General features: G+C 37.7%; 1 protein-coding gene across 3 annotated transcripts; it reads left to right on the top strand.

The window, feature by feature from the left end:
• Positions 1-1,321: 1,321 nt before the first annotated feature.
• cyb5r4 (cytochrome b5 reductase 4) lies at positions 1,322-16,147 on the top strand. Of its 3 annotated transcripts, none has more exons than XM_066684156.1 (19): positions 1,322-1,354; positions 1,850-1,920; positions 3,688-3,836; positions 6,634-6,755; positions 9,111-9,264; positions 10,214-10,314; positions 10,511-10,595; positions 11,283-11,318; positions 11,503-11,578; positions 11,800-11,857; positions 11,951-12,044; positions 12,138-12,170; positions 12,579-12,701; positions 12,818-12,958; positions 13,110-13,250; positions 13,893-14,043; positions 14,211-14,297; positions 14,454-14,615; positions 15,117-16,147. In XM_066684156.1, exons 3-19 carry the CDS (start codon positions 3,701-3,703, stop codon positions 15,169-15,171), a joined length of 1,755 nt encoding a protein of 584 aa, XP_066540253.1. In that variant the 5' UTR covers positions 1,322-1,354; positions 1,850-1,920; positions 3,688-3,700; the 3' UTR covers positions 15,172-16,147. The 3 variants fall into 3 exon arrangements, with proteins under 3 accessions (XP_066540253.1, XP_066540252.1, XP_066540254.1); XM_066684155.1 differs by lacking the exon at positions 1,322-1,354 and adding an exon at positions 3,443-3,495 and having other exon boundaries at positions 1,788-1,920; XM_066684157.1 differs by lacking the exon at positions 1,322-1,354 and having other exon boundaries at positions 1,832-1,920.

Below are 16,147 nucleotides of genomic sequence, written 5' to 3'. Positions count from 1 at the left end.
GACTAAGTATAGACAAAGATGATGCTGAGCAAAGACTGCTCTCACTCTGCTCTCTCCAGCGCAAACACTTGACCTCTCCAATCACACAGTTACCTGTGCTGCTCCCCTCAGTGGTGCTTGAGCACTTTAGAATGTGCTAAAGGACAGCCTCCAAAAGCCCTATAAAGCCCCCAGGGTGTGTTACATTTCAAATATAACTGAAAATGTCATGAATATTCACCAGATCTTGGGCTGTATGGTCCAGGTAAAGATTCTAACCAGCATACATACATAAACAAATAAAATATTAAATGTTACTAATGTAAGTCTATTAGATTTTTTCAGAGAACATAAATGTAGCTTTTTGCCTCTTATTTCACACATTTGCCTGGTGCTTCTTCTCATCCTCAGCAGTGTGCCACGGTTAAGTCAACAGAGCACAGATCCCAGAAATCCTTTCTCAAAGCAATAGAAAATCTCACATTCTTCAGAACAATGATTCGCAAAACGGGATGGCTAAGAAGAGGATTTCAAAATCAACTCAACCATGAAATGAAGTGTTTCTTTATTGCAATGGTTGACTGCCACCGCATGCATACATTGGAATAGCCTGCTTTCTGGAAATTAAAAGACTACTGCCATCTGGTGGATGTCTGAGAAAAATCACCTGTTCTGTTGGATGAATGGATGGATATTCATTATAACTTTCTAATTTATATCTATGCTGGTCCATTTCATCAGGTATAACTACCGTAGGTTCTTAAAAATTAAAATACCAAAAGGGGTAATGTGCCATAGAAGAACTATCTTTGGAAAGCCAATGCTTTTATGAGATATGAATGTGAGGCCCTTTTTTGACCGCGGAGCCTACCCGAGATCACTGGCGCAAGGCAAGAAAACACCCTGGAGGGGGAGCCAGTCCTTCACAGAGTAACACACATTTAATTTTGGAATTAGGCAGACAATCAGTAAATAAATAAATAAATAAATAAATAGTACTGAATTTATCTTACTGGGTCAGACATTTAAATATTTCTGTCTCAAGAGATTTTCAAATGAATGCCAGAACAAGCATTAGTGTTTAAGCTGCATTAACGTTTGCCGTGTATGAGCTGTTACCTGAGTTAGCTATGCTAGCTGGGTAACCCTGGTTAGCTGTGTAAGCTAGCTAGCTAATTAAGCTGCGACTGTTATCTGTGTAAACTCTGTTCACGTTGTTTACACTAGGTTAACTTTGAAAAAACCTTGTTTATCTTCTGTAATGACTCAAATAGTGAAATGAAAACGCACAAACCATTTACACCAGAAGCTCCACTTCAGCCCCCTGATCCTCTTTACCATTGACTCTTTCTGCTGATCACCATTGAGGAACAAGGTCATAAACTGCAGCAACAGCTTATTTTCAATTGTCTTATACAACAGTTTATACCTTTGGTCAAATTATATTGTGTGGATTTTAGTTTGCCACTACATACATAAACAGAAAACGCTTAGATGTCTAATGACTTCATTATTTACCATATTTGGATAAAGGAAGCATAAAAAGTGGAAAGTTATGGCACATTTTAAAATTCATTTATCTAAAATTTTACTAAATAAATACAATACAGCACTAGAAGACAAAATGCAACATCTACGGTTTTGCCTTTGGAGAATTTCACAAATAAATTGTATGGTATATGATGTAAGTACATGTATAAAAGATTTTTACTTAATATAGGACATGATCTGTATTTTCAAAAAGTTTTTTTAATTTCATTTCATGTATCTCTTTGGTTGCAGCAATGTTTGCTTGTGTGTGTGTGTGTGTGTGTGCGTGCGTGTGAATTTAGTCTTCCTCACAGTTAACAGGTGCTTCTCTCATCAGCAGACGGTCCTCTTCATTACCGTCCAGCACAGCGTTCATGAAATCTTACAGGCATTTACTTATACTTGCTTAAGGTAAAATAATCCTGTTTTTTTTTTTTTTGGAAATTATGTAAAGAAATAAAAAACTGTGGAGAGCAAATCAAATGCTAAAATTACAGTAGAAAACCACTGTCATATTTTATTTCCACAAATGAACAGATACGAGACACTGTGTGTGAGGTATTCATAATAAATATATGAGCTGTTATCTGAGTTAGTTTGCTGCGTGAGCCGTGTAAGCTAGCTAGCTAACTAAGCTGCGCAAGCGGTTTTAAACTGTTACCTGTGTAGACTCTGTTAACTTTTTTTATGGTAGGTTAACTTTGTATGGTATTTGAAAGTAAATGTATGTTCGGAGGGCATTGTCAGATTTCTTCCTAACCATAACCTCCCACTTGCCGATATCTGCCTATTTACTGATCTCTGGCCTGGCGGTGAAACCATCCAATCAAAAATGACCTTTGTCGTTTGTCGTTTTTGATTGGCTGAAACTGAGGCACTTTGTAATTGCTGTAAGTGTGGAGCAGGACAGGAGAGCAAGCTATGTAGGTTGTATTGTGTTTTCAGGAAATCGTGTTCGCTTGAAATACCCGCGCAAGTGTAGCAGGTACTAGTGTCACAGTCACACAGCTCCAGTGACCTGTGAGTTCGAATCTCGCTCCGGGTGACTGTCTGTTTGGTGTGATCTCTCCGTGTCCGCGTGGGTTTCCTCCGGGTGCTCCGGTTTCCTCCCATGGTCCAAAAAGACACGTTGATTGGCGACTCAAAAATGAGTGCGTGTGTCGCCATGTGAAGGACGGGCGCCCCCTCCAGGGTGTGTTCCAGCCTTGGGCCAAGTGATTCCGGGTAGGCCCTGAATTGGATAAGCAGTTTCATCCATCCATCCATTATCTGTAACCGCTTATCCAATTTAGGGTCGCTGGGGAAACCTGGAATCATCGGCGCAAGGCGGGAATACACCCTGGCGACACCCTTCACATGGCGACACAGACACACACACTCACAGCTTACTCTTTCGAGTCGCCAATCCACCTGCAACGTGTGGGAGGAAACCGGAGCACCCGGAGGAAACCCACGCGGACACGGGGAGAACACACCAACTCCTCACAGACAGTCACCCGGAGCGGGAATCGAACCCACAACCTCCAGGCCCCTGGAGCTGTGTGACTGCGACACTACCTGCTGCGCCACCGCACAAAGCATTCAGACAATGCTTTGTGACAACACATTTAAGGGACAAAAATGATATATAACCATTTTGCCCCATTCTCATAGAATTAATCATAATTTTTCATATATTTTGTTAATATTAAATTTAGAATGCAGTTGCAGCAATAGAATGAAGTACTGTACCAAATTCTTTTGATTGTATTTAACTTTCATTTCATTTAACTTTAATTTAACAGAATTTACATTGGGTTTACAGCATTTTAATCAGTTGCAACAATGACATTTATAAGATGCAGTAATATAACTTTATTTTTGTGTGTCATTACTGAATTTATACCCCAGTTGCGACAATTAAATATATGTAATGAGGACTTTTATTCTGAAGGTCCTCAGGGGTTTATTGTAAGCTGATTAGGACTGGAGTACCGAGATCTGCAGGTATTTGCAGGAAAGTACACTGATTTTTCATTAGAATTAGACCCTTTTCTCAAAATATAAATGAATTATAATTTAATAAGAAGGAATAACCACAGACTGGTGAACTAAATACAAACAGAGACACTGTTTGACTGAACTGTAAAATCAATGATCAGAGTAATACACTGACCTGTGATACTCTGATTGATCAAGGCCTGTAAACAGAATGGTACAAGAAGGAAAGGAAGGTGATTATGATGATGATGATGACGACGACAATGATGAAGATGAGGAAGAATATGAAGAGGAAGAAAGAGGGATCATGTCAATTTTATTGTCTTTCATTTCTCTTACAATGTCAGGTGATTTTTTTTACTTTTCTTTTATATATTTTACACAGCAAATAGAAATATTACATCCTCCTACACAAACTATTTGCTATAAATTAGCCTATATTCAGCAAATGTGATCACTAAGACTCAGAAATCTCAGAAATATATCTATGAATTTATTTATAAATGGTTTCTGAACTCTGAACATTTTAGCATATTAAACGTTAAGGAAATCTAGGGGAAAGGCCGGGCTAGATTTGATAAACTAAAAGGAAACATTCACATAGAAACATAAAAATGTTTGTATACAGATCAGAAAGGTAAACTGATAATCCCATATGGAGGCAAAGCACCTGTAGGGCCCTTATCTTAGGGGTTGGGGGGTGGTGCCTTCTACCCACCCAGAATGCCAGATGTACTCCCTGCAATATGATAATGTAGCATAGTGAAATTTTTAAAACACATGCACTGGACTGATCTGAACCTTTGGCCACACCAATCACATGTATTCTAGGTATTGTGTATGGTGAACTAAAAAAGTGTATGCTGATTATCTTCATTTGTAACCTCACATGTTCTGTTCTGCCTTGTTGTATTTGGAGAGCATATTTTCTTCATCTTTGTACTATACTACTGCTTTTCTCCTTCACACACTTAATCGATCAAGTTGAATGATTCTGATCAAGTAAATCCTCTCACTTCAAAGCTGTAATAACATATTTCAGGTTGCATATGGGTGCTTGAGACCATGTCTTTGTCAACTGACATGAATGAAGTGTGTTTCCAGCATAGAGGCCAAAATAACAAGGGCAATTTATGGTCAATGTCATGAGTATGGCTTCACTGTCTGACTCATCTGCTGTTCAGTCATCACAGATGGTCTCCACCTGTGCTCAAATGAAACTGTTGCAAATTATTTTAGAGATGCCCCACTATATGATCACTCAAGCACCCACACGCACAATGTGATATGTGACACACATAACCTATTCAAGAACTAAATATAGTGTGATAAGAATAAAAAATCTACAGAATTTCTGATTGGACATTTATTTTGCCTCACCAGACAGTAACATAAAATCCCACACAATGAGAGGTATAAACATAGGTTTATACTATAGGTTTTATTTACTCATATTTGACAGAAGAATTACTGTTAATGAGCTAACCCTATAGGCTAATTTTAATCTCTTGTCCCTTTACATGTATAACTTATTTTTTTCCATTTTAAATTACAAGTCTATTCACTTGGTTTGTCATTATATGTACATATGGGGAGATGGTATAAGGAAACACATTTGGGCTACTTCCCTTGTGTATAGACTATAAAACAAGGAGAGTAGTAATGTACACATGGAACAATAGATAGTGGATAGTGGAAACAGGCAACAAATACAAAACAGGCATTGAAACAGACCATATGCACAAATTATACTGACGTTACCTAGACAGTAGATACAAAAGATTCAGATCTACCATATTGTTTAGGTATTTTATTAAGAATTTATATGTATTTATTTTACCCTGGGCCCTTTACAAACATTGCACATTTGTAAACATTTACACGAGACCAAGTATGTGAATAAGTGGTGGGAACAATGTAGTTTATGAGAATTAATTAATTCCCAAATTATCATGCCTTATTTTTAATTTGAAGGAAATACTGCAGCAGGGCTCTATAGTGATATGGACATTAATGGGGTGACATCTTGTTTCTGCACTTACTGCCTATGTTCTCAGATTTACTGAACATACAGGAGCTCACTGTATCTCTACAGTTACAACCTGTAGCCATCTGTTACTCTGCATATGTTGTTTCTCCCTTTTCTCTTTGTCAGCAGTCAGGACTCCAACAAAGTAAGATTTATTGAATCAGGGACATTGATGTGGTGATGTCATGTTAATGTGTGCTGCGCTGGTATGGGTGGATCAGACACAGCAGTGACTCTGGAGTTTTTAAACACCTCAGGGTCACCATGGGAACCCCTGTAAAGGACTAGAGTATAAAAAACACAAACTGTGTAACAACAGATGAGCTACTGTCCCTATGAGTTTACATCTACAAGGTGGACGAATGGCGTAGGTGTGTCTAATAGAGTGGACAATGAGTGGAATCTGCTTAAAAACTCCAACAGTTCTGCTGTGTCTGATTCACGTGTACCAAAGTAGCAAACTCTAACACAACGCCACAACGTCAGTGTTACTGCAGCACTGAGGACACTCCAAAATCACAGTAATGTGTTCTGTGGGGGTTTCAGGGTGAAAGAGGACAAGCAAATTATGTAGTTGTACAATATAATGTAATTGTAGAACTACAACGTGCTCCTGTGTTGTCAGGAGAACTAAGAGAATGGACAGAGTGTAGATACAAGGAGGTGGTCATAATGTTATGGCGGATTTGTATAATTGTAGTGTTAATACTTAGGCCGGACACTAGGTGGAGTGCTGGTTTGTCGTCATATCTGAGCGACTTTTATTTCAGCAGTCTTGTAGCTTTAGCTGTGGGGGCAGTGAGCACAGCTTAATTTCAGTTTTTTGTAGTTTTGTGGAATTTAAAAGAGTACAGTGGGTTGTTAGAGCACTGTTTATTTTAGACAGACATGTAGCCGTAGTGCCTGTTGGTTTAAATACTTGGTTCTCATAGTTTTTATAACTGTGATGATCAAGAACATATTGAGAACGATAAAAATATAAAAGTCTGTCGTATTCTGACTTCTGCTTTTGAGGAGGCAGTGTGTTGTCAGTCTCGATATGGCTGTTCCGGAGTGAACGTATTAGGCCGAAAGTCGAAGTAGTAGTAGGTGTTGACAGAAAGTTTTCTCTGAAGGTTTTCTCCGGTCTCTGGTTTGCTTCGGGAGAAGAGGAGGAGAGATGTTGAATATTCCGCAGTCATTCCCCGCGGTGAGCTCTCAGCAGCGCGTCTCTCCGGCGGGACAACCGAGGAACAAGGTCTTTACCAACTCTTCACACACAGTTCAGGGCTTTTTTAGCTGGTCTCTTCTGTGAGGAAGGAATGTATCTGACTCACTGTTATGTAACACCTTTGTCTGAAGGTATTTTACAGTCACTAGATCTACATCTGAATTAATAGTGCACACAAGAAAGCACGATGATCTTACAAAGTGACCTTATTTGTTTTCGTACTCATTGTCCTTTTTATCAGCTCCAAGTAGAATTCACTGTATGTTGAACAGTTGACGACTGTAGTCTATCTTTTGCTCTGCAGCCTTTGTTAGCCCCCTTTCTATCTGTTCTTTAATGGTCAGAGCCACCACACAGCAGATGTTATTTGGTCTGGTAGAACATTCTCAGCACTGTTGTGACACTGGCGTGTTAGTGTGTGCGGAACAAGACAGGAGTAGACACAGCAGAGCTGCTGGACTTTTTACATGCCTCAGTGTCACTGCTGGACTGAGAAAAGTTTAACAAACAAAAACAGACAGCATTGTCCAGCAGTGGGGTGTCTGATTAACTGGTGCCAGCGCAACACTGGATAACAACCCACTACTGCTTCAGTGTCACTGCAGTGCTGTGAAAGATTCACCACCAACAATTCCTGCTCTGTGGTTGTCCAGAATATTAAAGAGCAGGCTTAAAAGGTGGCTAACAAAATACGCAGAATACAGATGGAATAAAATTGTGAATGGAGATGAGAAAATGGACAATCATTGTAGAAACAAGCAGGTAATTTTAATGTTATGGTTGAGCGAGAGATACAATAATAATAATACGTTTATGTTATGTAGCATCTTTCTCAAACTCAGAGACACTTTCCATAGAATCACAGGAGGGAAAAAAACATGATATCTTTAAAGACAAATGCAGGACAGCGGATTAGTCAAGGTAACAAAGAATGAAAATGTTGAGAGAAAAGGTTTTACGTTTGGAGGATAGTGAGACATAAAGACTGTGGCAAGTTATTCCACAATGTTGGGGCTGAAATGCTAAAGGATCTACCCCCTACTGAGACCAATTTAAATTTAGGAATGGACAAAGGCCAACATTAGAAGACCTAAATGAGCATATAGGAGAATATGTATGAGGGAGTTCAGTTAAGTATGAGTGTGTAAGACCGTGCAGCGATTTGTAGGAGAGTAATAGATGTTTGAACTGTATAGAAAGTGAGACAAGTAGCCAGTGCAGCTGGTATAGTATAGCATTAATGTGGGCAGATTTCTTAGCGTAGGAATTCTGGCAGCAGAGTTTTGAACATATTGAAGTTGACAAATCATTTTGTTGGGAATACCCATAAGGAGGGAGTTGCAATAATCAAGCCAAGATGAAATGAAAGCATGTATCAGGATTTCTGCGTCTTGGTTGGTAAACATAGGCCGAACACAGGCAATGTTACATAAGTGGCAAAAGGACTATTTGACAATAGTCAAAAAGTACACAGAGGTTACAAACCATAGATGAGGGTGAAACATACACACCATAAAGACTGAGAGTAAAGACAGTTAACTTTGAGATGGTGTGTTTAGGGCCGGTAAGAAAAACTTCAGTTATAGTACTTAGCATTTTCTCTCAGTGCCACTCGTTTATCACTAGAACCCCCAAAAAGAAACAAACCTTAAAAGCAGGTGTTTTTAGCTTTGATTTTTGGGATTTTTTAGCAAAAAATATTATTTGAGCAGCATTGTTGCAAGGCATTTATACTTTTTTTTGCATTATTAAGTTTTGAATGAATTGTTCATTTCCGCTACAAAGGACCATTAACAGCCCAGAACAGCTCATTTGTTCCCCCTGAGCTAAGGACCACCGGAGAATGCTTTGTGGTCTGCGCCCGGTGGTTTAGTAACCCTTTTATGCTAAAATTCATCCATCCATCCATCCATTATCTGTAACCGCTTATCCAATTTAGGGTCGCGGGGGTCCAGAGCCTACCTGGAATCATCGGGTGCAAGGCGGGAACACACCCTGGAGGGGACGCCAGTCCTTCACAGGGCAACACAGACACACACACATTCACTCACACCTACGGACACTTTCGAGTCGCCAATCCACCTGCAACATGTGTTTTTGGACTGTGGGAGGAAATCGGAGCACCCGGAGGAAACCCACGCGGACACGGGGAGAACACACCAACTCCTCACAGACAGTCACCCGGAGCTGGAATCGAACCCACAACCTCCAGGCCCCTGGAGCTGTGTGACTGCGACACTACCTGCTGCGCCACCGTGCCGCCCTATGCTAAAATTACTCTAAATAATTCTATTGAGGCACTGATATGGGAACAGTGAGTCTGTGTCGCCTTTCCCTATTTTATTTGTCACCGTTGACAAGGTTTTTTATACCCTCATGTAGGTGGCACTGAAGCCAGGCCATAGTCTTATGGATTGGATAAGGCTTACCAAAAGTGGACGTGATTTGACTGGACTGAAAGGGCAACTGATTGACGTAACAGAGGAGGAACTAAAAAAACACAATACAAGAAATGACTGCTGGACATGTATAAGAGGTAATTCCTTTATTTAGAACAACTATAATATGCTGTAAAGACCATTTGTTGTGTTTAATGTTAAGATAATTTAATTAAAAATCACAATGTAATATGAAAGAATTTATTAGCTGTAATTAGAGCTGGACGATATGCCAAAATTTATATCACAATATATTTCTTAACTTCAGTCATTACGATATCAATATGAACAATAAAAATGCCACAGAAAAACTGCCAAGTAGTGACAGCATCACCATTAAACAAAATCTTGGCTTTGTCAGTATTAATATTTTTAAAATAACTTTTAAAATTGAGTGTAATGAACTGATGGCATGGTGCCCTGTAGTGATTGGCAGTCAATGAAAGGTGCTGTAAATAATATATACTGAAATAAATAAAATTTGTTTCAAAATCATATAATTGTTATTGAAACATTATATATTGCGATATATATTGACATTTAATTATTGTCCCTCCCTAGCTGTATTCACATGAAATAAGATCACTCTAAATTCTGTTTATTTAAGCCTAGGGGAAAGGTACATGTAAAAAATAAAATCTATCTAGAATGATGCATCAGGTCTGATTTAATCATGAGAGTAGCAGTCACAGCTTAACGCTTTTAGTCAATAATCATTATTTCTAGCATAATGTTCCTTTATTATCATATACAGAGTTAAAAACAAAAAGCATAGAAGCTGCAAATGAGAGTTTGAATTCCCATTTATTTTGAAAAGATATCAACATTTAGATATCTGCAATACTAAATGCTTCATGCATGTCATGCTTCATGCTTCAATATTTTTGTTAGCACTACAATCATAACATAATATTGGCATAGTAATAGTGATGTCATGGTTTGTTTTGAACACAACCACTTGATATTTTGCAGGTTTGTGATGTTCACTGAAGCAGATGAAATACCATAGCTTGTGTGTGTGTGTGCGTGTGTATATTCATGTTGCAGGTATGGTGTATAATATAAGTGCCTATATGGATTTCCACCCTGGTGGAGAAGAGGAGCTTATGAAGGCAGCTGGCATAGATGGTACTGACTTGTTTGACCAGGTAAACAAGAAATAACCATTTCGAAATTTAAGAGCATGTGATTAACTATAGTAAAATATATCAATACACAGGTACAACTATTTATTAATTAAATTATTATCAATAAAGTAAAATGTAAGATTAGTGAGACATTGTAAAGAGGCAATTAATAATTAAGTATTATTTTGTCTGTAAAATTGTTAATATCCATTGACAGGTACACAGGTGGGTAAACTATGAATCCATGCTGAAAGAGTGCCTGGTGGGGAGGATGGTGGTGAAGGCCAGTACAATCATTAAAGGTATAAATAGACTAATTTAAATGGATTGTCTGTGCATTATTTACAGAAGAATAGTTGTTGTTTTTTTTGTTCCTTTTCTCTTGTGCCCGGTAATTCATTTCAGTTAGGAAAGGGTTATCTAATGTTGTATTGAAACATTTTTGAGACAGTTATTTAATTTGCAAATAAGTACAGTATATGAATAGAAGTAATGTACATTGTATTGTTACTTTGGTTAGACAAATTAATAACAAGGTCTTGCACACTGAATGAGGTTGTGCTCACTTGGAATCAACTCTTTGTGAACATACCATTAAAGGAAGTGATTGCTATAACTATAAATAGAAAACACATAATCACACAGAAAACACAGTTCAACCTCCTGTTGAATGTTACTATGCCCATTACTATACTATGTGAATGTCGGTGTGGCATTTTAGTGTGTGTTACGCAGATATTAGTGGGCCACACACAACAGTGCTTCTGGTGACCTTAAATCCCTGCTGGACTGAGAATAGTCCTCTAACCAAAAATATATGAATGAATAAGGCTATTGTCTATTGATCATAAAAATAGTGATGTTATTATGGACCATATAATTATGTTGTAATATATTATGAGACAAGCACAAACGGGTTCATTACAGTCATTACACAAGATTAAATATGATGTATCAGTAATTCACTAGTTGCTTTCATGCTCCTGCAGCTCAACCAATGAAAAAGGAGAGCTCCCGTGTGAATGGTAAGACAACTGTTAATTTAATGAGCATGTGCATATATATGTAATTATCAGTTATGAGAGCAAGCTAGATAAATGATTATCAACTATTAATGGCATTTACATTTTTAAAAGGAGTTCCTCAAAGCAAAAAATTAAATATTTTATCCAGATGCTGCTTAATAAGATCTAATACTCCATCTTCTAGGTCTCGTTCCTCCTTCTCCTCCAGGGATGCCCGCGCCAACAGCATCCACGCTTTCATCTAAAGATCATCGTCCTCGGTACCTCTCACCCCTGTTCATCAGGACTAACAGAAATAGCTTTATTTATAATTCTTGTACTTACTGTAATTACAATCTCTGTAATAGATATAATGTTGATCCCGTAAGCATTGCTACGTTGCAGAGCTACATGTCTTTATAACCCTTTTAAATTAGTAGTCACTGACTAATCATGTTTTACATTTGTGTTATGTATCTAATCCCTGTTCCTTTTTTTGTAGATATGACTGGTTCCAAACAGATGAAACCGTTACTATAGTTGTTTATACCAAGCGGAAGGTAAGTGTTTGTATTTGGACTGTTGCTTGTATTAGTTCTTTCTTCATGTCTTTCACTTAGTTTATTTTTCTTGCTTCTCTCTATTTCTGTCAGATACCCATTTCTGGTTGTTCAGTAGTGGACCTTCAAGGCAACGTACTACGAATAGAGATACTCTTAGGAAGTTGGTCTTATCTACTTCACTGGAGTTAGTTTTGTGAATATTTGTCAAAATTTCTTAGGATTTTTAGCATGTTTACATTTGTCCAGTATAACAAATCTTGAATATGTCTCTTTTTAGATCTGTCTCATGAAGTAGAAGAAACTGTTGCCAGTAAGTGTTTTTTTTCAGTTATCACTATTGAAATGTGGGTATTCAAATCAGTAGAGTTAAATCAGAAAGAAAACAAGAGAAAAAAAAAAGTTTGGTGGAAGAATTAGAAAAGTTGATTGTCCTATCTTCAGGAGACCTTTAAAAAGAAAAGCGAACCTTTGTTTCAGTCTTTGGAATCTCTTTTAAGAATAAAGTAGGTATGGAGAATGAAAAATAGTTGAATAGAGTCTTTGGCTTGAAAACTCATATCCATGTTGGTAAAACCTACATTCCTTTAACTGTCATATTTATTCAAGAGATAGGGTTTTGAATGAGATAGAAATGTGTTTGCAGATGTACCAGTATTTTCAAAACAGAATAACCAAAGCTTGGGTCTGATGCTTTCTCTCTTTCCTGTTATGATATCAGCTCAGACGGTCAGTTCTGTTGGAAAGGTTCAGGTATGCCTGCGCAAAGTGATCAATGCCAAGTGGACACAAGTGGGCCAAGCTCTAGAATCCCATGATTCATTTATTCGGAGTAAAGATCGGGGTGAGTTAACTGCCCGCTGCTGTTTCCAAGTAGCGGTAGCAGTATTAGTTACTAATACCACTGAGTACAAATAAGTAGACATATGAGCAAAGCTGTATTTTGTTATCTAAATCCAGGGCTGTTCTACAGAGACTGTGTGTTGGTGTCAAAAAAACAAGTTACACATGATACTCAGCTCTTCTGTTTCCGTCTACCTCCTGGAACACAAATGCACATTCCTGTGGGGAGACACATCTACCTCAAAGCCTCTGTTCAGGGTAATGCCTCACCATTTGTTGGAGTCATACACCAAACAAAACATCCTTTCTCCTACAGATTCCCCCAAATGTAGGAAAGTGTTGTCTTAATAAAGCATACTGGAATGTGATATTTAATTTGATTGTATTTTGATTGTTTTCTTTTAAATAGGTAGCGATATGATTAAGCCCTACACACCAGTAGATGAAGTGCTTATGCCACAGAAGAAGACAATTAGCTCTGATGTATATCTCATGATTAAGGTCTATCCTGATGGAATGTTCACCCCACATCTTGAGAGCCTTGATATAGGTGAGCCACTAGAGTGTGTGTGTACAAATGCAATACAGCAAAAATAACAATGTTGATTAGCAGTTGTGTATTCAGGCTTAGCCTGGTTGCTCTGTACCATGCCAGAGAATGCTTTGTTCAATAAGTTTTTTTTTAATGAATTTTTCTCTTAAAAATTGTAATTCATACAAGAGTTTTGAAGCAAATTATGTACATGTCTGTTGGGCACTCTTATTCTCACCAGCAACAGGGGGCACTGCAGAAACAATTGGAGAACCATTGTCTTAGAGTTATCAAATTTTTGTTGGTATCGAACAATCACACTAGTGAAACGAACCAGAATGTAGGTGTCAAGGGTGCTCACCTTGACTATGAATTATCTAGAGTGAGTACACCATTAGTTTAAAATCTATTTTACATCTTAAGTTTTAAATCTGAGAGAGCTTGATGTTAATTCTAGTCTTACTGGTGTATGTGTTTAATCACGTGTCAGAGCTGGGTGTATTGGTTGTTTACAAAATTAAACCTTAATGAAAAAAATAATAATCTGCAGTAAATAAAAACATTTGAGTATAGTCCGAAATGCAGTCTCTTGCTCAGGTGAATAGCTGTGTTGTTAACTCTAACATTCATTTTCATCCAACTGCAATGCTTTTTTGTCAGGAGCCTCTTTGTCCATCAGCACTCCAGATGGTCCCTTTACGCTGCATAGTCTGCGTGATGTCACTCATTTGTACCTTTTAGCTGCTGGCACTGGATTCACACCTATGGCTCGCCTCCTTTGTCTGGCTCTACAAGACTTGAAATCTATACGGTTAGAAGTTTTCTGAATTTCATCCGTAACTGCAAAGTAGTCACTAACATCTGAGATCTCAACTCTGTCCTGTCATAAAATGTGCAAACCTACAGTAAAAGTCTACCCATATTTGTCTTTCTGAAGAAATAGACTTATAAACATGCATGATTTTGTTGCCCTCTTAGAAAAACCAAGCTCATGTTCTTCAACCGTCAAGAGAGGGACATACTGTGGTCCTCTGAGCTCGAGCAGCTGTGTACAGAGGAGGAAAGGTAAAGTTTTCTAACAGTAAACAACAGTAAATGATTCATTGCATTTTGAATGTATTTACTACATATAGGAACTGCTAGTGTTCATTAGGTTCCAAAAAGCCTTTTTTAGTCTTTATAACTCCAAAATCACTGAATGTGGCCCTCCATTTTTGTCAGATTTCAGGTTGAATACGTCCTCTCTGAGCCTTCAGGGTCCTGGAGGGGCAGAAGAGGACATATAGAGACTAACATGCTACATGATTTCTTGGAAAAACCTGTAGATTCCAAATGCTTAGTCTGTGTGTGCGGGCCCAGTGGTTTCACAGATTTAGCAGTGCAGTAAGTATTTCGGTGCAAAATCATTTTTGCTCTTTCAGTTACTCAAAAAGTTACAATCACTTCTAATATTGATTGTATGCAGATTTCCCCCTGAACTTTGTTTTTCTATTCAGATATTGCTGTGCCTCACTTAAACATTACTTTTACTCTGTAATGTATAGTGCTGTGGTAAACCTTTATACAATTAATAATAATTTGCGTAAGTGTGTGAGTGAATGAAGAATAATGAGTAATTTCTAATACTGTCTGAATGATGGGTCATCAGTAAACCCTATTTGACTCAATATAGCAATAGTACTCAAATATTGCTATGCCTTACCTTAACTTTTGCCTGGGGAAGAACAAGTTTTCTACTAAATGTCACAAGAATATAAAAATATCGGTTTCTTCATATTTTTCTGAAGTAGTTTTAAAATACATGCTTTGTGTAGTTCCTAAACACTTTTAAGCCTCTACATACATTCCTGTGTTCATATCCCTTTGTGTGCTATCCTCTTACAGACTGGTCAGGCAGCAGGGATTCAGTGAAGAGGAGATTCATGCTTTCCAGGGTTGATTCCTGTGTTCAAGTGTGCAGCGGCTTTGTTGTAGTGCTGGCCATTTCTATGCATATCAGGCTGAAAAGTACTTGTATATCTCACAATGACTGATATGAGGTTATCAGTGAGTAGCAACAAACCTACTCTGACAAATGCATGGATCTCTTGAAGTTCTGTGCGTCTAGCGATGGTAAACATGAGACATTTAGGGTGCTCTCATTAATTCTTCCATCACGTATTTTAAATATATTTAAACTTTAAGCAATTAACTTTTGAAAAATGTTCGATATGGCACTGGTTTATAATTTTTTTTCTGTCAAAGGCATTTTTGTAATGTTCAGATGAAATCACACTTTTCCTCTTTGAAACAGTTTTTGATTAAAGTACACATTCAAACATCAAATACTAATTAAAAAGAATACCTGAATGCAGCCCATTCAAATGCTGAGACTTGGTAGGCATGTGGGGCTTATTCTGGAATCAAAACAAGGAGGCTGTTGAGAAAAACTTGCTCTTGCAAAATACAAGAAATTGTTGAATTTAATAACAAATTTCCATGATTATTTGTTATAAACATGCACTTTAAAGTATGACATTAGCAGTCATTGGTAGTGATGCAGGGTAAGAACTTAAATATTAATTGATTCATGGTGGTGATGTTCAGCTTCACTGAATTTACACACTGTAGCGTTGTGGAATGTCCTCCTGCTACACTGTGGCTCCCAGATGACACAATGTACTCTATACAGAACTGTACTATGTATATTCATCTTGTTAGGACTGGCATTTTAGTGTGCCTCAGTAATATATCTGGGCATTACCCATTGCTGTAAGAAGTCTTCAATTTTCTTTTTTTCTATTTATAATAAACTATTGAATGTAGCAACTAAATGCTACAAATGTCTGTATTATAAACACCTTTTTTCTGTTTTATGTAAATGCACTGTTTGCTGCTAAATTATTTACTTGTGTGGATTCCTGGGGTTAGGCAAA

The sequence above is a fragment of the Hoplias malabaricus genome, chromosome 10 (genome assembly GCF_029633855.1).
Source record: "Hoplias malabaricus isolate fHopMal1 chromosome 10, fHopMal1.hap1, whole genome shotgun sequence".
Classification (NCBI taxonomy): Eukaryota; Metazoa; Chordata; class Actinopteri; order Characiformes; family Erythrinidae; genus Hoplias; species Hoplias malabaricus.
The sequence above is the reverse complement of the archived record's forward strand: the minus strand, read 5'-3'. Positions and strand labels throughout refer to the sequence as shown.